This window comes from Etheostoma cragini, chromosome 11 (assembly GCF_013103735.1).
Source record: "Etheostoma cragini isolate CJK2018 chromosome 11, CSU_Ecrag_1.0, whole genome shotgun sequence".
Classification (NCBI taxonomy): domain Eukaryota; kingdom Metazoa; phylum Chordata; class Actinopteri; order Perciformes; family Percidae; genus Etheostoma; species Etheostoma cragini.
The window spans coordinates 14,939,692-14,967,599 of NC_048417.1; the positions used below are offsets into that span (position 1 = coordinate 14,939,692).

The window sequence follows — 27,908 nt, forward strand, 5'->3', positions numbered from 1 at the left end:
CACGGCTCTATATCAGGCTGTGGTCAGAGCTTTCAGGCCACTCATGCTCTTGGGACTCCCTCAGAGGTCTGGAACTTGATTCCTTTGGGGGGATGCTGCAATTCTCTGGCCTGCCCTTTAGTGGAAGTAGGCTAATTGTTTAAGCCCTTTGATCAAGACCTAGTTCTCGTTAGCATGCAGCCCTTGGTGGAAGCATCTGGGAAGAGGAAAAGACTGATCTGCTCTACTCATCTGGTCTGGGAAAAGTTACTCTCCGCCTCAACATGCACACACATACTTTAACAGAGTCTCACTCGGACTGTGTAATATTCATGTAGATACTTATCTGTACATGGAAAAGGCCAGTGGGGCTAATCTGTTCCCCTTCACCACAGTGAAAACAAAGGGGCTCTGCTTTCAACATCAAACACCAATTCAGAGATCAAGTAGATAAGAGAGAAAATATACTTTGCTGTTAAAATAAAATAAAACCTTTTAGCTCGCAGCCTCCCACATGCAGCGGAATGGAAAACTCTGCTACAGGATCACACAGTCATTCACTGTATCAGAGCGGGTCTCTCCGTGACATTTAATACTGGCTGATGATGAATTAGACGTTATATGACATGTCCACATTCCATCGCCTTCCGCCAATGTTGAGAACTATAGAATTTTTCTTTCCACAACGGATCTGGTTCGCTATAGTTTAATAGTCAGCCGATTCATGGTTAGTGTTTTGACCCCCCCCCCCCGTCTTTCTCCAGATTCATTTGACCACTGGTGTCTTTTTCTCCTACACAGCATGCTCATGAAACGTCTCGGCCCATCTGGCTCCAGGCTGCAGAGTCTGGCTACAGGTTTTCTCTGGGCTCAATCGCTGGAGGTGAGTGACATGTCTGCAGCAGAGCCCCCGGCCCGCCCGAGGGGTAACCTTAGCTGGCCAGACAGGCGCTCTGAGGCCCCGGGGCCGGCCATTGTGCTGCATGGGAGAGGGGTTGTGATGTGAGGCTCCGGCATTGTGCTGCCGTGCCACCGGTGGCTCCAGGCTGTCGTTGGAGTCAGGGCTTTGGAATGACACAAATCTTCCGGAACCGCACTCTCTGGAATCTCCATCTAATTACACTGGAAGGAACTGATACAAGGAACGTCTGACATAACTGCCCATCAGATAGGAACACACTCTCGCCCCATATGTGTGTGTCTGTGTATTTGTGTGTGTGTGTGCCTTCCCCAAACATCAAATCCTCTTCACCAGTGGCCAATTCAGGCAGGATCCAAACAACACACAGTATATATCATGAGGCTGGTGGTAAAATTGCCAATAATGAGCTGTTACTCACCCGGACTCTATGCTGACCAAGCTGTTTGCATGTCTGAGAGAATAGTCATTACAGCAGCCTTTGATGTCAGACAAGATAAGGCAAGTAAAGCCGAGAGCAGGAGTTTAGTGCAACCTGCTGCAGCATTGCCTCCCCAAACAGTTTTCCCTAAGTTACCAGACTTCCTACTCTCGGCTTCATGACAGTTTGTTCATAGTTTATACACAAACACACCTCTATGTACAGTATTTCATAGTGGTCATTAAACAACCCCTCCCCAAATATATCGTCAGAATTATCATGGATAATTACAAATTAATTAGGGTGACAAGATGTTAAGTGCTTATATACACACAGAGAACTGTCCAAGAGCTCAACAATTCAATTTTAAAGCTGAAAAGATTATTAAATATATTAGTTGAGCCATTGGAAATTAATTAACATATAAATTAACTTTATTGTTCCAGTCATTCTTCAAGTGTGAAGGTCAAATATTTACTAGTTTCAGCTTCTTAAACGTGAGGATTTGCTTCTTTTCTTACTCATATATAATATTATATTGCTTGTCTTTAAGCTTTGGACTGTTGATTGGATAAATAAGGAATTTGAAAGATGCCAACTTGGGTTCTGTAAAATGTAATGGGTTTAAAAAAAAAAAAAAATCCTCACAGTTGTAAGTATGAGTGGAAGTAAACTATGGAAATTTGTATTAACATCCTTTGTGACATGTGGTCAGTGGGCTCAGAAACGCTGCCTAAAGTTTCTAGAAAATGAAGATTTTAACCAGTGACAAATATGTGTGTCTTGTAGCAACCGGTGCTACAGCTGTGTACCCCATTGACCTGGTGAAGACGCGCATGCAGAACCAACGCTCCACAGGCTCCTTTGTAGGAGAACTGATGTACAAGAACAGCTTTGATTGTGCGAAAAAAGTGCTCCGTTACGAGGGCTTCTTCGGATTCTACAGAGGTAATCCTTTACAGATTTTATAGTGCTTAAAAGGAAATCTGTGTGCAGGCCAACATATGGCTCTCGTGCAAAACAAACCATCAGATAGGAAAGCATTAGGAGTTGTCAGTGTGCTAATATCAGCAGCATGGTTTGCTAATTGATACCAGAAACCTTTGCCCTCTCTGTTCAGCAGTGAATAAAGCAACACCCAGGGGTCGCGTTTTCATTATCTCAATACCTGGGAGAGCTCCCTGAGGAAAATGACCAGCTGAATTCATGTAGTAGCAGTGTCTGATTTGCCTCTGCCCGGGAGAGTGATAATGGTGCTGAAGGCTTAGTGATATACAACACTTCTACCCTCGGTCTGCTCATATGAAGGAAGTCAAGACTGCCATCTACTGCTACCTCTGATCTGCTTCCCTCTGCCTTCCTTCCTCCTTACTTGCACATGATAAGAGGGTGATTGACTCAGAGACAGACACGCTCGGCTGTTTTCTGGCGGCATACCAGCAACAGTCACTCAGCAGCTCCTTCAGAAGTTTATCTGGCCTGATGAAGGACAGACGGTGAAACAGTATGGCGGTTATCGCCACCGTAGCACCCCCCCCAACCCCCCCCTCAATCTTGTCCGTGACCACACAGCTCTCTCTGTTCTCCACTAACAGTGGGATCAGGCCTCAACAATGCTGATCCCATACACACCAGTAGTGTCATATTTTTGGACTTTTGTTCATTTTCAATGGGACCTATTGTGTTGTGGTGCATCAAATGTATCAGCCACATCTGTAAATATTTATGGGTTTGTTTTACGCACACAAGAACCCTGCTGTTGTTCTAGCTGTCAGTGCATGTATTCAGTCAGCAAAGATAAAACATGTGCATTCATTTGGAGTTGGGCTTTGTCTCTCTCTCTGTCAGGTATTCTAATGGTATCTATGAATAATATTTTGCAGGTCTGCTCCCGCAGCTCATCGGCGTTGCCCCGGAAAAAGCTATCAAACTCACGGCAAGTCATTCCACTGTGTAGCTCAGAGTGTTCAGAAAGTTGCTCCAAATGATTCACTGTGAATAAAAAACATGCGTAGAGCACAGAAGAAACACACTCTTTGCAATCAAGATGTGACTGCAACCACAAGTAAACATTAATGCCCTGCTATCAAGATTGGGATTGTGTCTCATCTGCCTTTTTTTTTTGATGTCTTCTTCTTCTGTCTTCCCTCTTTTTTTTCCAGATGAATGATTTTATCAGAGACAAGTTCACTACACAAGATAATACCATCCCTCTGCCTGCAGAGATTCTCGCTGGTGGATGTGTAAGCATTACTTTAGTGATCTTTTTAAATTCAGTCGGTAGATGAACTCAAAGCCAAGTAAAAAGGCCTACAACTTATAAAAACAATATACACGATTTAAAGTAATTAATGTGGAAATTATTATTTTATTAATTTTTAGTCTTTTACTGTTATATTGTTCAAGTTTAATGGTACTACTAATTTAACTCCTACATATTAATAGAAATGACTGAAGTAAATGTAGCAATCTTACAATGATAATGTCACTTAACTTCAAGTATTATTAGTTAAATATACTTAAAGTATCAACAGTAAAAGTACTCATAAAATAGAAAAAAGCCCCCTGTGAGTGTTATAGTATTAAATATTATGTTATTGGATAATTATTTCTGATGCATTAATGTGTAAGTGTAAATTAATTATTGTTGTTGGTCGAGGTTTTCACTATTTCATGTACTGGGTAGTTTAATCTGTAACAATATTCATCATGATTTATAAGCTCTTTGTATGTTTTGTTTGTAACTAAAAACTGAAGCTGTAAGATAAGTATACTGAAGTATAGTTTTTTTTCCTCCTGAATCCAAGTGGAGTAGAGTAAGAACGTAGTTTGATTTGGAAATACTAAAATAACTCACATTAAGTAATTGAGTAGATGTACTTAGTTACACTTACTATACACACAAAATACTCACTCAAGTTTTGTATGTTTTCACCCTAACATCATACCAGGTCAAGTGAACTGAACTATTTTTTTTGCATTTCATCGAAAGACACATTTTACCAGATTATTTTGTGGTAATTAAAAAAAATATATTTTTGCTTCACATTTAAAAAAAGAAATCCATCAGTAATCACTTATTTATTTAGTTTGTGTAGGAGATTATAATTATTCAGCTTCTTATGTCACTGTTTTTGGCATCCTGCATGGCTAACAGTTATCGTTCATCCCTTAATCCTCTGAATTGGACTTTTAAAAAGAACTCTTGGCCAAAGTGCAATGTACTAACATCCTTTGAGTGCAGCACTAGATTAAAGATGTAATTCCTTCACTCTGCCTCTCCATTGGCTGTGGTGACGTGAAACAGGCCGGCTTTGCAGCAGAGCCCGCAGGTTGCTCACAGAGGAGCGGGGTCTGCGGGGTTGTGACCTCTGTCAGGGTGTAATTGTAGGAAGAGGCCCCGAAGGGTCCTGAATGAAGCTGGGTCTATCTCAGTGTGATTGAGTTTGACAACACGGGACATACCTGAGGCTTGTTCACAGTGCAGGTCCCCACACAGGACAACGAGGATGGTGTTTCCAATACAGAATATTAACTGATCAGGATACATCCCCTCTATGACCTGCATGTAGATGTATTTATGTATATGAATTGGATGATATCCTCATTTTATTTGATAAAAGTTAAAAGTCTGGTTAATCTGACAGCTTGTTAAATTAGTGCTCCCATCAAAGGAGAGAAATGGAGAAGATAAAAGAGACCGGACCAATGCATCAATCTTCATAGCAGCGGATATTCCCCCTCCACTTTGAAAATGACTAAATGTGCTAGAGCTTTTTTTAGACCTTTGCTCGGATGTTTACAGATAAGACCCTTGCCCTGAATGTCACCAGCAGCCATCCTGGGGCCTGATTAGATTTGGGGAGGGTGATAAATGTGCCTGAGTCAGAGGGTGCCGTGCCTTTAGGGCATTGCGTGCCCGGACCCTGAGCCGTCCGGGTGATTCAGCGCTCTCCCCTGGGAATGGGGGTGAATTGGGGAAGTGTGCGGGGCGAGGCCAGGCTGGGCCGCTCACCCTGCCACAGGAGGTGCCTCAGGGGAGGCAAGGGGGCAGAGGGCTGGTGCCAGGGTCAGAGCCTCCCAACCATGAGCCGGGGCTTTTCCTCACCCTAAGCCTGCTCTACTCTGACCTCCGTTGTTTCTCTATCAATGCCTGCTTTTTCCTCCTCCTGTCAAGGCCACTCTCTTACTATATGAAATCAGATCGGGGAGGAGGGGCGTTTGTGCTGAAGTTTACTGAGATAATTAGAAAACGACTACTAGGGAGAAATGCTTACACATCATTACATGTTCACCCAAAGTTCACCCTTCAGATGTGTAACCTCACTCAATCTTAGAAACTTAAATCTGCATAAAAAAAACCTCATCAGCTGTTTCTTTGTCCTGTTGCATCCTGCAGGCTGGAGCTTCCCAGGTGATTTTCACCAATCCTCTGGAGATTGTTAAGATCCGTCTGCAGGTGGCTGGAGAGATCACCACAGGCCCCAGGGTCAAAGCCCTGAGTGTTGTGAGAGACCTGGGTTTCTTTGGCCTCTACAAGGTAGGTCAGCACCTCTGCAGCACCATTACATGTGTAGCATCAACCTCTTTTTACTGCCCTTGTTTCACAAGGGCAGTGAAAGGTGCTCTTCTGTTCCTGAGACACAATACTAAAAAAACATGAGCAGCTTATTTATTGTTCACCTCTTTTTATAGTAACTATTGAAAAAGTTTGGGGAAAGACATTTTCAGAAAAGGTAAATATGCCAATCACAATTTCCCTAAAGCCAAAGTTGACGTCTTCAGATCTTTTGTTTGGTCCAATCAACTGTCCAAAAAGAAATTACATTTACTTTCACAGAAGACAAAGAACAGCAAATCCTCACAATTAAGGTGGAATTACTTTGAACTACAATTCCAAATAGATTAATTTGATTGTGAACATGTGAGCTCTACTTTTAAGGAAGACTGGCAATATCACAATGTAATGGCACTTTATCTCAAGGAAAGTTCCCCCATGTAAAAACACCTTAAACACTCCTTGAAAAGGAGAAGAAGTATTATAAGGACATTTTACTCCTGGGTAGCTCACCTCGTAGAGCCCTCATATAGAAGTGTACTCCACAAAGTAGCGGCCGCGGGTTGGAATCTGACCTCCGGCCCTACGCTGCATGTTGTTCCCCCTCTCGCTCTACCTTCATGTCTTCAGCTGTCATGTACAAATAAAAGCCTAAAATGCCCCAACAATTATCTTTTAGCAGTTATAATAATATAAAACAAAAATAAATACTGTTTTTGTTCTAACTATTATAACTATAACTGCTTCCATTGGATTATTATTAATGGCGCATATACTTTAAAAAGCATTTTAATGTAGTAATAGGTTAAGGAGTTACTTTTAGCTATAATGTTGTTGTTTTTTAAAGATTATTTTTTGGGCATTGTAGGCCTTATTTAGACAGGACAGCTTAGAAATGAAAGGGGAGAATGACATGCAGCTAGGGGCCAAAGGTCAGATTCTAACGTCGGGGAGTAAACTTCTATATGTGGGCGCCCGGGGTACTTTAATCTTTAACAATGCGTATTTATCGAAGATAACCATATTTTTTGTGATGGGAAAAAATAATAAACTGCAAAACAAATCACTGTAGCGGTCAAATACACTAAATATAGTGGTGAAATATTTTCCTTTTTACATGAAGTTAAAGGTGCTCTAAGCAATGTCACGCACGTTTTAGGCTTCATTATTTTGTCAAATACAGCAATCATCTCCTCACTATTCGCGAGCTGCCTGTCCCCAGAACATACTGTAAAAAATCATAGTCTCTGTAGACCGCCTAGGCTCTACAAACGGCAACAAAAACAAAATGTGCCCACCTGCACCACACAGCCAATGACCGACAAGAAGGATTTGGGGGTGGGGGTGGGGAGTTAGTGCACAGAACGGAGGGGACGGGATGAGGAGGAGGGAGGGACAAACTAGTCTCACTTTGTTTGAAAATACTTTGAATGTCAACAAGAAATAACGTCACCCAACATCGCTTAGAACCCCTTCAAATAAAAGAGTAAAGTAACATAAAAGTAAAATACAGTACTTTTGTACAACAATTGTGTACTACATATGATTTGATGTTTTTTTCAAGTTTTATTCCTTAAATGATGCACAGATAAAATAATACTGTATATGAACATGTACGTACATAGACATAATGGAGGTCAGAAGCACAAATGTAAAGATCAAACAGTCGGACTGTTTGCAATTTTCCAAAACAGCGTTAAACAAGCAAAAAGGAGCTGTGGCCAACAACCAACAGCAAATTAGTGAGGAATTAGGCTTTGCTACTGCTCCTTTTCCAGATTCTTGTGGGTTTACTTACAGCTCCAGTCATGTGTTCATACTCCATATTTTAATGAGTAGCAGACAGTGTGTGGCTTGTTAAAAAGTAAAAAAGCTGACTTCCTTTTGGCAGAAGAACCTAGCACACTGGGGCCCATGGCAATGCTCTGTGTGTGTGTATGTGTGTGTGTGTGTGTGTGAGTGTGTGTGTGTGTGATGGATCTCTCTAGAGGCCCAGCACTGCAGCTTTGCCTGGGGGCTCTTTGGCTCCATCATCAACACTTAAGCCCCCTGTAGGTTGAATAAGACAGCTCCCAGACCACTTAATCCTAAAGACAAACCTCCTTAACCACTGCCTCTGCCTGTGACTGACTGTGGTTCATGGCATATATATATTTCAAACGTATCTTTTTTTTCTGTTAGGGAGCCAAAGCATGCTTCCTGCGTGACATCCCCTTCTCCGCCATCTACTTTCCTGTTTATGCCCACACCAAGGAGAAACTGGCAGACGAGGACGGAAGGCTGGGGGCACTACAGCTGCTCACTGCTGGAGCTATTGCAGGTAACAAACATCTGGAAAGCTCAGCGTTTGAACATCCAAGATTAATCGTGGGAAGTGTCACATTTTCTGCTCCAAAAAATGCATTTTGTTTTTCTCTCATTTGAGCTTTCTCCATTTGTTGAATCTCACAATACCCTGGCTGTTAACAGTATACAGTGGGGAAAAAAGTATTTGATTCCCTGCTGACTTTGTACTGACAAAGAAATGATCAGTCTATAATTTTAATGGTAGATTTATTTGAACAGTGAGAGACAGAATAACAACAAAAAATCCAGAAAAACCCATTTCAAAAATGATATAAATTGATTTGCATTTTAATGAGGGAAACATGTATTTGACCCCTCTGCAAAACATGACGTAGTACTTGGTAGCAATACCCCTGTTGGCAATGACAGAGGTCAGACGTTTCTTGTAGTTGGCCACCAGGTTTGCACACATCTCAGGAGGGATTTTGTCCGACTACTCTTTGCAGATCTTCTCCAAGTCATTAAGGTGTCGAGGCTGACGTTTGGCAACTCGAACCATCAGCTCCCTCCACAGATTTTCTATGGGATTAAGGTCTGGAGACTGGCAAGGCCACTCCAGGACCTTAATGTGCTTCTTCTTGAGCCACTCCTTTGTTGCCTTGGCCGTGTGTTTTGTATCATTTTCATGCTGGAATACCCATCCATGACCCATTTTCAATGCCCTGGCTGAGGGAAGCAGGTTCTCACCCAAGATTTGACGGTACATGGCCCCGTCCATCTTCCCTTTGATGCGGTGAAGTTGTCCTGTCCCCTTAGCAGAAAAACCCCCCCAAAGTGTATTGTTTCCACCTCCAAGTTTGACGGTGTTCTTGGGGTCATAGGCAACATTCCTCCTTCTCCAAAAACAGAGTTAAGCTAATGCCAAAGAGCTCAATTTTGGCATGGAGCATGTATATGTGCTTTTTTGAACAGGGGGACCTTGTGGGCGCTGCAGGATTTCAGTCCTTCACGGCGTAGCGTGTTACCAATTGTTTTCTTGGAGATCATTGACAAGATCCTCCCATGTAGTTCTGGGCTGATTCCTCACTGTTCTCATGATTATTGCAACTTCACGAGGTGAGATCTTGCATGGAGCCCCAGGCCGAGGGAGATTGACAGTTCTTTTGTGTTTCTTCCATTTGCGAATAATCACACCAACTGTTGTCACCTTCTCATCAAGCCTCTTGGCAATAGTCTTGTAGCCCATTCCAGACCTGTGTAAGTCTACAATCTTGTCCCTGACATCCTTGGAGAGCTCTTTTGTCTTGTCCACGGTGGAGAGTTTGGAATATGATTGATTGCTTCTGTGGACAGTTGTCTTTTATGCAGGTAACAAAGTGAGATTAGGAGCACTCCCTTTAAGAGTGTGCTCCTAATCTCAGCTCATTACCTGTATAGAAGACACCTGGGAGAGGGGGTCAAATACTTATGTCCCTCATGAAAATGCAAATCAATTTACAACATTTTTGACATGCATTTTTCTGGATTTTCTTGTTATGTCTCTCACTGTTCAAATAAATCTACCATTAAAATTATAGATTAATCATTTCTTTGTCAGTGGGCAAACGTACAAAATCAGCAGGGGATCAAAGACTTTTTTCCCTCACTGTATACAGTGCTTTTGTCATATCACACTGGACAGCTATATTATATATACCCATTTCAAGCCCTGCATGATGCTGCAGCAGGGATGTCAGGATGTGGCACCCATGTGTGCATAGTGAAAGCACTTCATTATGTCTGTTGTGAAATTTTTCCTAAGGTGTACCAGCGGCTTCGCTGGTGACCCCTGCTGATGTCATCAAGACCAGGCTCCAGGTGTCGGCCAGAGCAGGCCAGACGACATACAGCGGAGTCATCGACTGCTTCATGAAGATCCTCAGGGAGGAAGGTTTCAGGGCGTTTTGGAAGGGTACAGGAGGTAAATGCACACATATACACACAGTCCATTAAGTGGTTTCATGACTGGGAAACAAGGCTTGCTGTGGTGGCTGTAATTGTTGAGAAGGCATCGTAAGAATATTAAATCCCACATTGTAATTTTCAAATTGTCTTCCATTAGCTCGCGTCTTTAGATCTTCACCGCAGTTTGGTGTGACCCTGGTGACATATGAACTGTTACAGAGATGGTTTTACTTGGACTTTGGAGGACAGTAAGTACTTGAACATGGTTTGCACAAGTAAGTACCTCTGTCAATGTCAAGAAATGCATCTTAACCTAATCTGACGCTCTCCTCAGTCGCCCTGCCGGCTCTGAGCCCACTCCAAAACCCCTGATGGACCTTCCCTCCGTGACTGCAGACCACGTAGGCGGCTACCATCTGGCTGCTGCAACCTTTGCTGGCGTGGAGAGAAAGTTTGGTCTACACCTGCCCAAGTTCAAGCCTTCTGGAGAGGGGACAATCAAACCAGCGGTGCCCAAAACGGAGCCACAGGCTTCATAAAGCGTCACTCATCGTGCCTGCGAGGGCATTATGTCATCATGTTTCCTCCAAAATGGTTTAATGGATTTCAATTAAATACATTTGAACGGTTGTCTTATTTTGAATGCTGCATGAGTATGGCTTTGTTGCATTTTCTTTGCATAGCTTGCAAAACGTCATTGTACTTCTCCAGAAGGACATTTTGGCATGACGAAGAATTGTACCTGCGTTTTCTGGTGTGCAATAGCTTTGGTGTGCATGTGCCAGTTAAACGTAAGAGACACAAGGATGTACAGATGCTTTCAAAAGTGTGTATTTTGAAATCATGACCAGGTACTTTGGAAGTAATTTAAATGTATTTATTGTATTTTATTGAAATAAATCATTCAGACTGTTTCTACTGTGTGAAAAGTACATTCTCAGTTTTGACACAAAGCTTTGAGATTCTTCAGGAAACGATCTCTGTTCAGATCCTGTCAACATATATTACTGAGCAGTTACAGCATACATGATCATCTTCTTAGGCATTGAGGATATCCCAACTATCTCTAGTCTAACCAGCTGAACTGATTAAGGGAAAATGTGCAGTATTACAATACAGAAAGTAGAAAGACATCTGGATTTTGGACATTAGTATTTTAGTGAATATTTAGGTTATCAAGTCTCAAATGGAGATGACAACATGGTTCTACAGTTATAAATTTACATTCCTAGGTGTGTAAAGATGTGATTGCTCTACTACACGTTGGTGGAAATGAAGCTCAGCAATGAGTGTTACCCATTTGGTTCAAAAAACTAAAAAAATTGAGATGTTAACATGCCCTAAATGAAGACAGGCAGATTTTACAATCAAAAATTTAAATAAAAGTTTAAGGCATCTGGTTGAATAAAGGACGACTGGTTTGTGTTTTGTGAATATGGCTTCATGTTAGTGTCCGTGGATGATAGCCTTGTCGCTTGCGTTAAACCAAAGACTGGTGACGGTCCAGCTATCTGAGAAGGCAGAGTTGTCCAAATAAGAAGGTTTAAGAAACCAAAAAGGTGTCCATACTTCTTTCTGATCATAACTTCATCTTTTTCTATTGGTCATGTCATCACATCTTTTCCTTCCATCAAAATCAGGGCTGATATTAACAAGCGCAACACTGGTCCCTTAAACATCGCCTCCATGGTGAATGGATCAGGCAGCCAGGCGCGGAGCTGCCAGCTCCTCTGCATCTTCTCTGTTCTCGTTGATCTCTGCCAGCGTGCGAACAAAACGGGTCCACTCGTCGTTTCGTGGAACCGCAGTTTGCTGGGATAGGGGCACAACAGAGGCATGACTGAAATCTCAAATACAGGATTTCTGCGGTGGTACAAGATCACATGTACGCTTATTTATAGACAATGGATCTATTACATACTCAAGCCATAAAGAATCATTTTGAGTTAAAGCCACTTGACGCTGTGCAATTAGTTACTAATCACGACAGGACAAATGTTATCAGGTAAGAGGCTGAATCATGTCTGCAACTACATACAAGCTATCATGACTAAAAAAAACAAAGAGCACTCAAGAGAAATGTGATGGTAAAAAAAAAAAAAAAAGTAGAATCATGCCTTCTCACCTCTCCAACATCATACACAAGAACTCGTCCGTCAGAGTCTCCCACAGCGATTTCTCTGCCAGAATGAGCCCATCTGACCCTGTTAAGCGCCGGGTTACCCTCCACAGTAACGCTGGCGGTAGGAACCTAAAACAACAATGCCATTAAACACCAAGTAGAAGAGTGGAAACATGCTTGGAGTGTGGCTCTCCTACAAAAAAAAACCGTCTCCTCTTAAGATGTTATTAAAAATAAATGTGGTGAAATATGTGTATGCCGTCAGTAAGAATGTAATACCTCGGTGTCGTTGTTGAGGTTCCACAGGTCAAGATGGCCAACTCCGTCCACACAAGCAAACAGAGCAGGGTGAGTGGGAGACCACATGACGTCATACACGTAATCCGAGTTATCTTCAAATGAGTAAAGCGGCTTGTTGTTCTGCAAAATATAACTTCAGAGTTTAGATTTTCGCTGTATGGGTGTCTATTTATTTATACAGAGATATCACCATGTGGTATATAGATATGCTCAAATATAATTAGTGAATACTAAATTATGTATTTTGTTGTTTTCAGGTTATAACATTTTTACACTTTATCAAGCTGTCTAATTATTTAGCTATGCTAGCAATGAGGCTCAAGGGATTGCTGCACAAATTTGGTCTAGAGTCAAAGTGAATTAATGTTAGTAAACCAAAGACGGTGCTGTTTGGAAGGGGGCATGAACAAATCCAGGAAGAACCCAAGGCACTCATCTTTGGGAAAATTATTTTAAAATGCCTTAAATTCATCTGGCACATTCTCAATAGAATAAGATCACAAAAACAACTTCAATGCATTATATATTGACAAATATCTGATGGATTGGCACAAAACTTCCACACTAGACAAATTGTAAACTTTTCATTTTGTGCCCCCATCAGGTCAAAATCTGTAAAATATTGTTTTATTATCAAATACCTGCAAAACTAATGGCATTCTTATCGGCTGTAGTTTGTTTTGACAGTCATTTGAATTTCTAAATTAAGATGGTAAACACAACAGTACTTGATAAACATTAGCATGTTAGTATTGGCTATGCTCCATAGCAGTAAGGGCACGTACACCTGTTCAAATAGAGTGCAGGCAGCAACCTCTGCACTAACAGCAGGCTGTGCAGAAAGAGCAGCGCAAGTCTGATGCATAGCATTATTAGGAATGGATGATAAAGGATTGGACAAAGTGGCTGAAGTCTTAAATGTGACGGAAGGCCCAGATTGTCCCAATAGCTGGGATGTACTTTCTGTCGCCTGTTATGCTGTTATACTCTTATGCTTGTTAAATTAGAGGGATCAAATGAGTTATTTTGGATAAGCAAGGTGTAAAATCTGAACCACATTGAACTATTCTGCAGTTGAAAATGAACTAAAGATGGATTACATGAAACCTAGTAAGACACAAAACACACAGAGGGTGGAAAATATTTCTTACACACAAATGGGTTTTAGTCAAAACCAATAATCATCTTAATAATAACAAGAGGATTTCTATATCTAGCTCTAACCTTGGTGCTCCACAGCTTGACAGTCCAGTCAAAAGAGGAGGTAACAAACAGGTGGGAGAAGTCCAGGGGCCCTGCAGCTGTGTGGCAGTGGATCCCTGTGATGGGCCCATGGTGACCCTCAAACATCTCACTGATGCCTGCTTTGCTGTGGAGCACACAGAAGATGAAGTAAGGAGTGAGTATAAATGTCCTGACAGATCAAGTGAGCATGCGAAATTTAATTTTCAAAAGCAGCAGTTTGAATATAGATTTCTGTACAAAGAGAACAAACAAAGAAAATCCAAACAGTTAATATTCCTGTGCTTAATTAATTTGGCCATTACATTAAGCATGCAAGAAGGCAAAGATACCTCTGACAGACGTAGTCACATTAATCATTTACTTATATTTTGTTATTTCCAGCAGGGTGGCAAACGTGCCCTGCTATCCCTCAACCACATGTTGCAGAGCTGTTCATCAACTGAGGCCCTGATAATTAACGTAGAGAGGTAAATACTCAGCATGAGTGATGCTTATGCATTATTAACTGCGATGAGAGTATCATACCATTGTAAATGAGGTGGAAATTATTCCCCCAATTAAAGAGGTGATTCTGCTGTGCAAAACTTAGCAGCTATCCCCTCTCTGTGGTCTCTGGGCATACTGCAGGACAGTTACTGTGAGGCTAACACGCTACTCAGTGGCAGATCTGATTTTAAGCCACATTTCTTTGCTTCTTCATCAGAGGACCAACCACCATGAGTGTCTTAAATGAGAACCTTGTGGGATGAACTGCAGTTTTAATTCTCCCCGAGAAGACTGACTGCAAACAAACTCTCTCACCCAGAGAAACATACTGAGAAGAGAAAAAAAAGACGGAAAAAATGATTTGTTTCCTCTGCATGTGTGCCCTGTTTATGTTGAGCGACCTTTACAAACACAACTGACAGGCGGAAAAGAAAAACAGGATGACTGGGCAGGAGTGAAACCTCAAACAGCAGGAGATCAAGTGTTGGATTTGCGTTGCACTGGGAAGTGAGTGGGCTATATTTATTTGACACTCGGTCCGACGTGGGCCTAACAAGACGCCTTAGTTTCCTGGCGGTGTTCGGGAGGGACGCCAGGGGGCCGCGGTTTGCTTATGAACACACCTTCCATGACGACACGACATGTAGACAGAGCCGTCCTCGCTGCCCACCACGAAATTGTTGACATCTCCAAGAGGGAAAGACATGGAGGTGACAGCTACAGCTTTGGACTGCTTGAACACCAGCTCCATGCTGTCCTGTGGAGGGGAGGCAACATGGAACAACATCTTTAACAAGCTTTTTGTTAACACACACTCTGCCAAGCACAACCTATAAAAATCACTTGACAGCTTATTAATATATAATCTAAATTCAACTAGCACTTTATAAAAAATGGAAGTCTGACATTGAGGTCTTGGCAGCACTGATGAAATGACACAGCTAGCAAAGTTAATTTCCTTTAAAGTGAAAAATGAGTTGTAGAAAAAAAAAGTCAGGGGAAATTCCAAACTGGAATGCTAAAAAGAAGGGGTCTGGCCAAAATGTTTGCCATTTATTATGAAAGGGAGGGACAGGATGTGTGTAGAATGTGAAACTGAAGAGACAGAAAGTACATCAAATGTAAAAACTCAAAAAGCTAATAGCTTTAAAATGCAAGGTATTATTAACATGGCAAGTCACAATGTTATGGTTCAATATTTAACCCTGAGTTGTTTATGTAATTTGGAAATATTCCTCTGACCACCCATAGGAGAACACCCAGCCCAGCCCCTTCTCAATTCCCAACCACCCACCACACCATCACCCACCCACACACACACACAAACTTACATACACACATTACCTGTGGCTGAGAGAGCATGTCCAGACTCCAGGAGCAAATCTTGCCATCAGTGGATATGCTAATCAGGTTGTGAGCATTCTGGGTGCCAACTACATTCACACAGTACACTGGGTGCTGCAAAGAGAATAAGGGAGACATTTTTACTCTTCTGCTGCTTTGGAATAAAGTATAAGCCCACTGTGTTGGTTGTTTAGTGTACCGTGTGTGCTGCTGCTGACAGCGGAGTCCTCTGCACCGGGGTCCTCCTGTTGCTCCTGTTGTCCCATAGTACAATCTGCCCTGAGTATGTCCCCCCCACCACAAGGTTGGGGTGGAATTTGGCAAACGCTGCCGACAGAACCGCAGACTGTCAGAAAGAGGTTAAAATGGAGAAAAGTGTTAGGCAATGTTTAGCTTCTCTAGTGATGAAAAAGAACATGTTTTTAGAGAAACAGAACAGGTCTTTAGAAAAAAAGATTATGTCCAATCAAAAAGAGCAGGAATGCAGGCCCAAGACAGGTGTTGATTCAACTGTTTGATCATTATGGACCAGGATGTAGTTTGTGGTGCTGCTCAACTGTAGTGCTTTACTGACAGATGATTCTATTATTTTGTCCACCAAATTTATTTGTGTAGAAACATCTCTCTAGGACTGTTGAAACAAAAACTAAATGTTATAACCTTCATGCAAGACAGTTTTAGCAAGTTAACCTAATAACCTGGCAGCAGAGTGTAATACTGAGGATGCAAATAATGGAGAACTGTATTCATTCATTGCTTCACAGATCACAATTGTAGCTCAATATTTTTTCTAAAGGGACTTTTCTTGACAAAAATTGTGACGCATGGTTCAGGAATATCTCATTATGAGCCGACTTTGAGGAACGGAGAAAACTGTGATCTCACTTCTGTTCAGTTTTATTCATCTGAGCAATTCGCCTGCATCTACATCCGCTCTGTCGGCAACAGCATGTGTTTCTACTCAACTTGTCTTGGTGAAGGAGCCTCAGGGCAGGCATTATAATAAGGCTGGGCAGAGCAGAAGAGCTGTGCTGCTCTCCCTGCTAGCTTGTCTGAACACAGGGCCCTTGTTTGGATTCACATGATAACAAGCCCTGCCCCACACACTTAATCCTGCTGCAGCGCTTGGATTCCATTCAACTCCTGCACCACAGGTCTTCTCAGGCGCCTCACGAACATGTGTTTGCGGAAAGATGTGGTGGAGGTGGATGCCAGTAGGGTGAACTCACAATGTGGATGAAGGCGGGGAGGAGGATAGACGGGGGAGCAAACAGGGGTTGGTTGGCGGTGTTCCACGCTTGTGATGGAAGTAGCCACCCGTTAGGAAGTGGGGAGGGGGGGGGTGGAAGAAAGAAGCAGAAAGGCTTCGGGTACCTGACAGTGGAAGATGTACTCCGGTGTGGCCTTCTTGTACTTCATGTTCCATACTAAGGCCACGCCGTCTGGCTCGTGAGGAGCGTCCTGGTTGTTGTTGTATGAGGCAACTAGGAGTTCAGGATACTGGTGACAGAAAAAAAAAAAAAATGAATGTCGGAGGGGAAGCAGACATGCCCCCCAGGCTTGGCTCCATGTGGAAAAGCCTTGCCTGCCCTGTGTGGTGCTGCTGAATGCCTTAAAGAATGAGTAACCTTTCCTCAAGATTTATGGCTTGTTTAATTAGCCCTACCCCCCTTAAGCACTTTGGTAAATTGGGTTTTTAATTCCCTTCTTAATTCAGAGAAAAAGCTATGTTTCTGAGATCGCTCAGAAGAAAAAACAGTGGACTAAAACAGATTAAAACTAAAACTAATTGAGAATCTTAAACTCACTGAAGTGCACATTAGAAACACAGACAGAGAATGACTACAGAAACACTAACCGGATGTAAACAAACCATTAACCTCTGCTGCTTGTTATACTTGATCTGAGATCTAAAGTTTGTTAAATCTGAATTTCAAATCACATGGGTATGGATATCACTCTGAGCTGGTAAATACTGAGAACAAAGAGTTGGTGTTCAATCAGTGTCAAAAGTCATTGCAGAATAATGCATAAAATGACCTTAGACACCAGAGGAAACAAATCATTATGGCCCCCGACTGAGTGACAATGTGTGGGACATAACTTACTTCTCCTGAGGGACTTGTGGCGAAAAGTAAATGCTGTCAAACTCAAGCAATGTAATCATAAAGCATTATGGCTGTGCAAAGCTAAGTTGTTTTAACAGCCAATTAGCAACACTTATACCCATATTACGAACACAATAAATTGATTTTTCTTTTTAGGAAAAAACAAACAAAAAAACAGACCTGGAGGGACCAGTCCAGGCAGGTGACAACACGATGCTTGGACCAGCGCTCATCCATGAACTGCCTGTTGAGGGAGAGCTTTGTTCCGGCCTGAATTTCACTGGGGGGAAACAAAGCAACAGAAATCAATAAAAAACACTTCAAAAACCAATTACCATGTTTGTTTTTTAGTTGTCCAATTATTACCCCTCCTTCTCCTCTAGGTCACGGCCGCTGTAGTCGAAAAAGAGGTCCACATGCTCTGATAGAGCCCGCTCAATAATGCGAGTGCTGTGGTCGAAGAAATTCACAAACTCTTCAGAGTGTAGGATCTGGAGTTTTTCCTCCTCAGTCAGCTCGTGGGGGGGTGCTACACAGAGAAACAAAAACCAACTGAAATATAGTAGAGATCCCTGCTGCTCATTGCCATTATGAAAAAGTATTTGATGGACTGCTTTACGGGAATACAAATATCTTTGTATGCTGCAACAATATTAATAGAAAATCCCTAGAAAAACTTGGTTCAGTTTTGTATTGTACACTGAAGTATTGTCAGTTGTAGTACAGTACCTTCCTCCTCTTCCTCTTTCTGGTCCGGTCTCTCAGTCTGAGTCTCCACTACCGGTTGAGGTGCAGCAATTTCTTCCTCTTCTTCCTCCTCTGTTGTATAGAAATTGAACTATGTTAAACACTGTAAAAAACACTGAGTTAGGTGAAAAAACATCTCTCTAAATCAATATATTCCCACACAAGACATTTTTGACCAAGCTTCAAATGTAAACATCAAATTGAAAGTTACAAAATTTGCATAACGAGCGATTGTGCCTCCATACAAACGTTTCATCCTTTTGGTCACCACATCTTTCACCTCCATTATTTTGTCTTTTTTTCCAATAAAAGCTCCACCCGGAGATAATAGGCACAGCTAAAGACTGATTTTGTATCTCTGCCTTGCATTTGTTTGGTTTGTCAGCACAATGTTGCCTTTCAAAAAGAAACCTGCTCCTCTAAAGCAGGGAAGTTTGTCATTTGTGTTAAACGGACACAGCGCAGCGGGTGTCTTGTTGTCATAGGGACCCCCAGCTTTTCCCAACTGTTAATGAGACTCTAGCCATTCAATAGAAAGTCTAGCTGTCAGTGTAGCTGTTTCCTCTGCAGCAGGTTGCCCCCTTCTAGGCCACAGGGCAGCGGGGCAGAGGGTGTGGAGCAGCTGCCCAAGCCCGTCCCATCGGTCTGGCCAGATGACGGCATGGTGCAAAAGCAGATGGTGATGCTGGGATTGTCTTGTGCTCCTCAGAGGTGGCATGGAGATGGCACAGAGGTTTTCCGCCTGGCTGCCCCGAGACAAGCTTCTCACTGAACAGCAAGCCCCTGCAATTACCATCCTAGCAGGAGGTCCTGCAACTCCTATTCAACCTCAGAGAATGTACGACAAAATACAGGCCAGACCAGCTGGCAAACTGCACACCGGTTCTACCTCAAAGAAGATGAACGCGCTTTTTCAAAACACATCTCTTAGTGATTGTATATGGCCTATGCTTTCTGTGTAAAAAATAACAGCAAAAGCAGGACAAAACAGATTTAAGACAGATTCAGATTCAGCATTCTTCAAGCATTTATCTTGGTATAAGCCTTATAGTTAATCTAAGACAACACGGCATGCCAGAAGTTCCTTCCTACTGGGATAATCTAAATGATAATGTCATCTGTCACTTTGTCCATGAAGTGATTTATCCCCTTTCCCAGATGGAGGTTTGGGGAAGAAGGTTATTGGGTGCACTGATGAGTTTACAGAACTGGGTTGATGACACAAGCCATTTCGATGTACGGCCATACTCTGCAACGAACGGGAGAAGGTTAAAATCCTTCCTTTCAAGGGCCTCAATCAGGCTTAAAGGAAAACAGTAATCACTGTCTTTCAACTAGTCTCGGCTGTGCTCGTCAGCCCTTTCCCTGTGAGGCAGCCAGAGCAATCAACCTGCCAGGCATTAGGAGCGGATAGACAATCTGAAAATAAAGGGTATAATGCACCTGCCAGCCAAAATGGCCATTTGGAGAAAAGCTAGTGATCCTGGTGACCCTGCTGTAGGGGGGTAGTTGCGCCTAGCGATGGTGGGTGGTGGTGGAAGGGGGTGGGGGGTTGCATTTAACAGAATTCACCCGGATCACCGATGTCCCATACACTGACACCTCCTCTCAAAGCAGGCTCAATTATGGCTTTTGTATCACTTAAGAAATAAAAGCTTTTTAGGGGGAGCAAGACAGGAAAGAGGGGTGGGCGGTAATCCCAGTTCTTAGTCAATAGAAAATATATTAATGCAAACATAGTATGCGGCCAGTGATGTACAAAGTATAAAACTAAATAACATTTGCTCTCCGCTGCAGGTGTCTTCCACTTTCTATATGTCCCTGCACAATAAGGGTCTGACTTCAGCACATGCAGCAGGGTTTTTTATCCTCTGCCTGCCTGTATAAAGGCTAACAACCAAAGAAGAAAAAACACTGTGGATACATACACCCACACACTCACAATTATGTGCACTAGAATTATAAATAATATTAATTTAAAAAGGCTGCAACACAAATAAATACAAAGACATCTGCAGTCAGACATCTGTCAATCTGATAACACTTTTACGAGACTTAGTCATCTGTAAAACAGGAGTCTTTTCTTTTTAACGTCTTCAACGTGTTTACGCGTCTCTACTGACACTGATGTCTCAAGATCACAATCAGGCCAACGGTAAGTAGAAATCCAAAACCAGCGCTCTCCTACTGAAGAAAAACGCCTGTCACAGATATATACAAATATATTAGCTTGTTACATGAGATTGAGAACAAAAGCAGGTTGTAAAGGTGCAAATACTCGCATACATTCAGAAAAAAGAATATTCTATTCTAATTTTTCCATTTAAAATGATTAGCTACAGTATGACAGAGGGATACAATAGATATTTAAAACCACTAATCTTCAAGTGCATAAAGGCTGACCAAGATTACAAGTGACACTTCAAACAAGAAGGCCATTAAGGGCTTTTGTGATATAAAAAAAGTTTTGACCTGCCTCTGAATTCAGTGATTAAAACAATCGCATTCAATTAAATATTAGATTTACTAAACTGCTCTACATACTCATATGCCTGACAAGCCTTTTTAAACACTGCACCAGACCAACCACTCCACACACACCACCACTCCCCAACCTCCAACCATATCTTACTCCATAATTATAGCCTCTTGTTGAGAAGTGCATACTGATGCTGCATATTACCTAATGGTGCAGTCTGGGAATATTGCAGCGACGGCATAGAAATTCACCAATCTCATTGAAAGAAATGCATCTACGTTGTCCCACGGTCACAAATAAAGATTAAGGCAAACTAATGTCATATTTGTTATACGTATATATACAGTAGATATCTGAGAGGAGATTTCAAAGACTTTCCAGTTCATCTTGTGTGGTAAAATAACGCAATACTGTCAACAGCTTATAACCCGATGATGGGTTCTCCTTGACTGTTCAGGCGGCTTTTTTTTGGATCAATAGGACAGGTAATGTTCAAAATCTTTAACTCCTTTCTCTTACACGTCTTGCGCACAGTGTGGGAACCCTCGGTTTGCAGCAGCCGGGGCACCGCAGTTGCTCCCTCTAATGCCACCGCCTGCTGACCTTGAGAGTGCTGCGCCGTTGCCTCCTTTTGACAACATGATAAATCGCTCAATCAGAGAACATGCCTGACGCCACCCCACACATCAAAAATGCGCCGAGGGGAGCAAGCTGGGAAGGGGATGCCGTCTCATCGAGTGCCAGAAGTGATGGTGTGAAAATGCACAATGTCACTGAGTGTGTTTTGTTGTGTGCCTGTTCGGTGAAGGGAGAAGACAGGGAAGCGAGGGAGTTGATGAAATGATTACATAGTGGCAGAGAGGGGAAGGGGGCCTTGTGTTGAACAGCTGGCAGAAACCATCGTTGTTTAACACAGTTTTACAATGCCCAGTAGAGTCCAGAGTAAAGAGCGATGAGGAACAGGGAGATGCTCTTCATCCTTCACTAGTTCTGCTCAGATTTCCACAAAATCACACAATTTAATCTTGCTCATGCTGCATGCCACCTCCGGATTTAGTGAACATCACCTGACGGGACAACAACAAGCAATCCCTACAATGTTTAAAATCCTTACCAGGCTTTTAAGGCTGCTTAAAAAGATGTGTTAACTGATGCAAATAAATTGAGCAAAAAGCTAAAAAGACAGATTCATTCCTAAAGTCGCAGTTGGAGGTAATGTAGGATTGTTCTGATATTTCTTTGGAAAAAAACAAACAAAATAACAACACAAAACTAAAAACTCATCAGGATTTCAGTTGAGCACATTAATTACCATGTTATTACATAAATCAACCAAGAACAAGCATCACACTCACAAGTGTTGCACATTTCATGGAGCATGTGTTGAACTCGTGATGGTAGTAGTGAATATTCTCTTTGGCCAACCGCATAAAAGCTCCAGTGCAGCAATTACATACATGTAAACATGCGTCAGAGGCAGTGAGCAGTCATATGTGCAGTGCTTCATATCTTCCCCCTCAATCGCATTTCTCCTTCCTGTCACTGGTTTTCTCATCCTGTTCATTAATTATACCGAAGCAGAGTTAGTTGTGAGGTTCAGAGGAGCAGGGCTTGTCTGACTTTAATCTCTCCTTTGACTTCTTATGTTTCCTGGGCCTCATTTTTTCTTTACTTTCATCTCAAATCAAATCTTTTCCACTCATTCACTTCCGTTTCCCACTGATACAGCCTTCCCTGTTATGTAGAATTCTCCATAAGTGGTGTACCATTCTTGCAGAAAAAATGTTGTTAGCAAAGAAGCTATACATTTTAGTGGTTCATGTACACAGGAGGTTTGTCCATTTTGTGATGGTTTGTAATAATATGTGAGAATCACCTTCTTTTTGCTGAGTCATGACAGGTGTCTGGGTCTCTTTTGTGTAGGACACAGTTTCACGTGGAGGAAAGTCCACTTGTGTGACTTTGGCCATTCCCAGTTTTGGAGTTCCACGCCTAAAAGCACAGAACAACTCAAACTTTGCACAGCTCACTTTCACCAAAAAAAAGTAATGATTTTAACACAAAGAAAAAACATACAAAACAGTAACTGTTTTCACTTTGCTCATCTGTTTCTCTAACAATTTCCACCTTCTTGCAAGTGAAATCACAGTAAGTAAAGTGCTTCATGGGATGGCAGAGACTTCAGATTAGTTTAAGAACCATTGTGGATCAATTAAAAGGTTCTGCCTGACCACTCTTGCATGGACAACTTGACTGTTTTCCTGTTTGCCTGGACTGCATTAACTGAATAATAATGACTGAATAATGACTTTGGAAGACAAAGCAATCATGCCATAGATTGAGAGAAGGGAAAATGACCAGGAAAGGAGAGAAGAGAGTGTCCAGTACCGCAGCTCAGAATCAGAGTGAAGTTGAAGAGTGGACGGGTCAGAGTCCCAGTGCAGAGTCCTGGTTAGTGTCACAGCAACAAGGCAGCATTAGTGAGAGAGAGACAAGCCAGCACAAATGAGGAAAGGAAATAAAGTTAGCATTATGGCACACAACATGCTGATTGGATCCTATGTCACAAATCAATTACATTTACATGTCATCAAAATACACTTAAAACGGGATCTTTTTCAGTTCCAGCTAATATCGGCCTGCACAAAGCTCAGAGATGGAAGAATGTATCTGCTTAAAATGCATGGACACACAGCCTCTTAGAGTGAGATGACACAGGGTGTAATGTGCAGCCTGTGGGGCTGATACAGCCAGAACGGTGTCACACCAAAGACTCTGAGTGTTGTGCAAACAGAGAGGGAGGGAAAAAGAGAACCCTCAGGGAGAAAACATGACCTCCATGTGTGTAGGAAATGGCCATGCTGGTGAGGGAAATGAGTCAACACGTAGGGGGAACAGCTCCCTGGGCCTGATGGGACACTGGGGGAGCTTGAATTTCAGCCCAGGGAAGGGGCTCTAATTAGGGGTTAAGAAGTCCCCCAGGCCTCGCAACAGCCTGCTGTTTTATTGTTAATTTAGGATCGTCCTAATTCAATGGCACACAAATGAAATAAACATGCCCTCGGTTGGCATGAACATTTCATTATTCACTGACTAAAGGATTTTAGCTTGTGCTCAGTGTACTCATGCTTTAAATATATTCATAGTCTTTGTCTGGAGCTGAAAGTAATGCAGAGGTTATAAAAGCAAAAAGGACATTTTTCTAAGCAATATTTAAAATACTTCCAAACTAATTTGCTGTACAACACATTTGCAGTTTAAGTGGCTTGAGCGTTTGTGACAAGGACGCTGAAATCACTTTCTTCCTGGCACAAGCATAGCTGAGCAAATGTAAAGCACACAGCAAACGTTTTGAGAAGACATGTAAAACTCAATAAAGCACAAAACAGGTAAAAAATGTGCCTCAGGTGGAGTAACTGCCATTAATTCTTCATAAATAGGAGATGTTGGCATTGTTTCCCCACTTGTAATGTACTGTACTAGAAGCGGAGGGAAGTTGTGCTACTCAAACAAACTGTTGCTGAAGAGTGTGCGAGCGTGTGCAATTGTGTGCGAGTGTGCGCAAGTGTGTGCGTACCTGGGTCCCACGGCTCCATCAGAGTCTTGGCTCCCTGCTTCACTTGGTGTGCCCACCGATTTGGTAGTTGGAGAGATGGGAGGAGGGACTACATAGCGAGACAGACAATAATCGTCTGTTACAGTGAGAAAACACCAAGATATTCACAACAGAGAACAAATGCATTCATATTGAATGTTATTAATCTTAATGTAGATCTCCTAACGGCTACATGTTAGTTAGCATGCTGTGATGTGTGTAAAGCCTTGACATTAAGCAAGTTAAATATATACATCAGTCTGTATATAAAAAATGTAAGCTGTTGCAAGACCAACACATGCGAAGCCGCGTAAATAACAACTACACTGACTTTGTCTTTATTAAATTAATGTTACTGTTTAATGTGTACTTGAGTAATACACAAAAAGCTCTGATATTTTTCCTTTCTGTTTTTTTCTGCATCCTGTGAGACTCTTCAGGATTTTCTGATGGATCTCTTCTGCCCCCTGTTGTTAGCCACGTGTCAGTGCTCTAACAATCTAAATTTAACTTCTAGGTAAATTTGTAAAATCCAACAGGTTATGTAAAACTTACCAACAGGGGTTTCTGAGGTTATGCCCATACTCTGTAGAAGAGCCTCAGCCTCACGTCTTTTTTTATCCAGGTCAGAATCATCTTGGTGTTGCGCAGCCTCTTTCAATTGGTCTGCCTGGAAACAATTGTTATTGCAATCTCTAAATATTCACATTGCATTGCTATGATTTCAAACAACTACGTGGACACAATTTTAACTTGTTGTAAGTTTTCTGATGTCTAGCTCTGAGAGACTTGTGCATATTTTAGCATACTGATTTTCTGACTAATCTGTGTTAAATAATTACAATTACTGCTAGAATATCTAACTAATGTCCAAAAATAGAAAATGCTAAGTGCACTAGAAGAAGCTAGTCAATGTAAAATGCATTGGCTATAAAAAATAAAAAAAACACAACATAAAACGGCACAAATTTGAAATCCTTGATGACAGAGTTAGGATATTGAAAATGTGAATTTAAAACAAGTTTGATGTTACTTTGCATCTCAACATGCAGACAATATGGGTCATTGGAGAGCTTTTTAAATGTTGTATACATCTCACAGCTTATTTTGTAATACAAATGTCAACTGATTGGCATTTCATTTACAAGGGAATTTAACAAATACAAACTTGTTATTGTCAGAAATGTTTTATTATCTATATCCTACATCTTCGTAAGAGTCTTTGCAACCTGTTTTGTACGTCTGTCAACATAATCAGTTGTCTTGGGCTCTAATCTGCATTTGACTCAGATACAAATAGTAGCCATCAGAATCAGCTTTATTTAAAGTATGTGTGAGCATAGCACAAACAAAGAATTTAACTCAGGCTTTTTTGTTTTTGTTGCTCTCAAAGTACATACACAGAAATAGTCATTCAGCTAAAACCAAGGAGATCGAAGCTGAAAAAGATAAGATTGACTACTATGTATAGATGGAAGCAGGTATTTAAAAAAAGTGTATACATACATCTAACATACACATTATGTACAATGTTCAGTGACTTATGAGAGCATATGGACTACCAATACTCACTAAAATTAAGTTTAGGGAAATCATAAGGATTTTAATTGAAAAATTATTTCTGCAATGCTCACATTGAGCCATTAATGGTTTTGATGCTGTTTACTCTCCATATTAATTTCTGTATTTATTATAAGAATATATGCAAAGAATTTACAAAATGTTAAATACCGCTTGCTTCTTGCGCTCCTCCTCCTTCCTTTTCTTCTCCTCTCTGATTTGTGCCAAGCGTTGCTTCTTTCTTTCAAGCTCTGCTTTCAGCTCACTTTTGTCCGACATGATGCCACAGCTGTTTACAAAAAAAACATTGACAATAAGACTACATTGAAAACAAATCGTGTTTTTATGACTTATGTATTAGATTGTTTCCGACACCGATCCCAGCATAGGAAACGCCTCCAATAATGCTTAAAATGCTGGTATCGGTGAATAATGCAAGCTACTGCACCTAACTCTACCATCTAGTTTGGCCCTAAAAAAAACATGAGTTAAAACTAGTTTTTATTTTGTTCTTCTCCCGTCATGGCTGACTGTCAAACTAGATAATAAAAAACAGTTCCATTGCATTCATCCTCTGTATGCATTTCTTTGTTTTACAAAGTGTTTACCCGAGCCAGGTCATACACAAATGCTAGCAATCATTTCACATCCAATTTCTTTGTATGTATAGTTTAAAAATAATATGCTATACTATTTATAACGTACTGGTATGGGTACCTGACAGCTGATGCTCTCAGCTTCAGTACCACCTTGCGCAGCAATGGTGACAGCTAACGTTAGTTACCCAACCTCAGCTCTATAGCACTTAAAATGACCATCCAACAGTGTTTTCTGTCTTCTCTGCAGCTGAGCGAGTTAAACATCTTAGATGTTCGGAGACATATATACTCTGAAACTCTACATGTAGCCAGTCATTGTCAGCTGGCTAACAAGAGAGCCCCACCCTACAACTGTGCACACCCGGTTAGCTTAGCACGGAGTTACCCTGTCCGGTTCAGCCACTTCTCCCTGGTTCTTATCCGCTTGCTGTATACTTGTTCAAACTACAAGCCTTCTCCATGTGACTATGGGGTTTCACTTTACCAATAGCACCGTAGTTTTAATAGAAAACACGCAACGTTAGCATCAAATCGGCCTGTGCCGCTGCTATCCTTCCTTGTTATAAATGGCTAACGCTACATATTTAGGTTAGCCATCCTCGTTGCACATTGTATTAGTGATTTAAACACACATACGCAATTGACTTAATTCAAAGTAAAAAAAACGTTTTTCGGGTCATATAAATGTGCCTTGCTCTATTCAACATGTGATGTGATGTTATAGTTAGAGATGAAGCATTAGCATTAGCTTGATTAGGTGAGCAGCTAGCTAACGTTACAACGGTCTACCGGACCTTAGTCCGGAGTGCTGTCATGCGCTTTCAACTCAGCACAATGAATTAAGCCCAATGGGCTACAAACACAGCGACGAATACAAATCAATGCTACAAGTGTGTGATACTATGGCTTACATGACATTGATGTGTAGATTACAAACCTTAAAGCAGGTTCTCGCCCTGACACCAAATGCCTAGCTACAACAACCACAGCCAAAACAAACGGGCTGCCAACACAACTACGGGAACTGGGAAGAGCCAAAAGAAGCACTTCGCTTTAAGGTAATTGTGTTGCTGTCATCTGAGGTCAAAGAAAGTGTTTTGAGCTTGATTAAAACTAAAAAAGCAGCGTTAATAGTGTCAATACAAGTCTGGACATAGTACCTAATGATAGTGCTTGATATTGTGACTGAATGTTGCACTATTATTTTTGAGAGGCA

The 27,908-nt window shown here is 41.6% G+C and overlaps 2 protein-coding genes across 4 annotated transcripts in view; one reads left to right on the top strand and one right to left on the bottom strand.

Annotated features, from left to right (window-relative positions):
- LOC117952612 (calcium-binding mitochondrial carrier protein Aralar1-like) overlaps positions 1–11,221 on the top strand; it is a 24,014-nt gene extending 12,793 nt beyond the window's left edge. The window contains exons 10-18 of the mRNA XM_034885036.1: positions 781–862; positions 2,109–2,267; positions 3,203–3,255; positions 3,482–3,562; positions 5,719–5,859; positions 8,059–8,197; positions 9,965–10,123; positions 10,265–10,355; positions 10,442–11,221. Of these exons, the coding sequence (XP_034740927.1) occupies positions 781–862; positions 2,109–2,267; positions 3,203–3,255; positions 3,482–3,562; positions 5,719–5,859; positions 8,059–8,197; positions 9,965–10,123; positions 10,265–10,355; positions 10,442–10,646 (1,110 nt within the window). The 3' untranslated portion in view covers positions 10,647–11,221. The remainder of the gene's footprint in view (positions 1–780; positions 863–2,108; positions 2,268–3,202; positions 3,256–3,481; positions 3,563–5,718; positions 5,860–8,058; positions 8,198–9,964; positions 10,124–10,264; positions 10,356–10,441) is intronic.
- On the bottom strand, positions 10,971–27,746 carry LOC117952614 (dynein, cytoplasmic 1, intermediate chain 2a). Of its 3 annotated transcripts, none has more exons than XM_034885039.1 (17): positions 27,630–27,746; positions 26,265–26,382; positions 25,089–25,203; positions 24,516–24,603; positions 23,327–23,386; positions 22,815–22,930; positions 18,442–18,531; positions 18,079–18,241; positions 17,893–17,992; positions 16,979–17,104; positions 15,804–15,950; positions 15,605–15,718; positions 14,884–15,017; positions 13,754–13,898; positions 12,509–12,649; positions 12,233–12,358; positions 10,971–11,919 (listed from the first exon to the last, which is right to left on the bottom strand). In XM_034885039.1, exons 2-17 carry the CDS (start codon positions 26,370–26,372, stop codon positions 11,806–11,808), a joined length of 1,887 nt encoding a protein of 628 aa, XP_034740930.1. In that variant the 5' UTR covers positions 26,373–26,382; positions 27,630–27,746; the 3' UTR covers positions 10,971–11,805. The 3 variants fall into 3 exon arrangements, with proteins under 3 accessions (XP_034740930.1, XP_034740929.1, XP_034740932.1); XM_034885038.1 differs by having other exon boundaries at positions 23,297–23,386; XM_034885041.1 differs by lacking the exon at positions 23,327–23,386.
- Between the last annotated feature and the right edge of the window lie 162 nt (positions 27,747–27,908).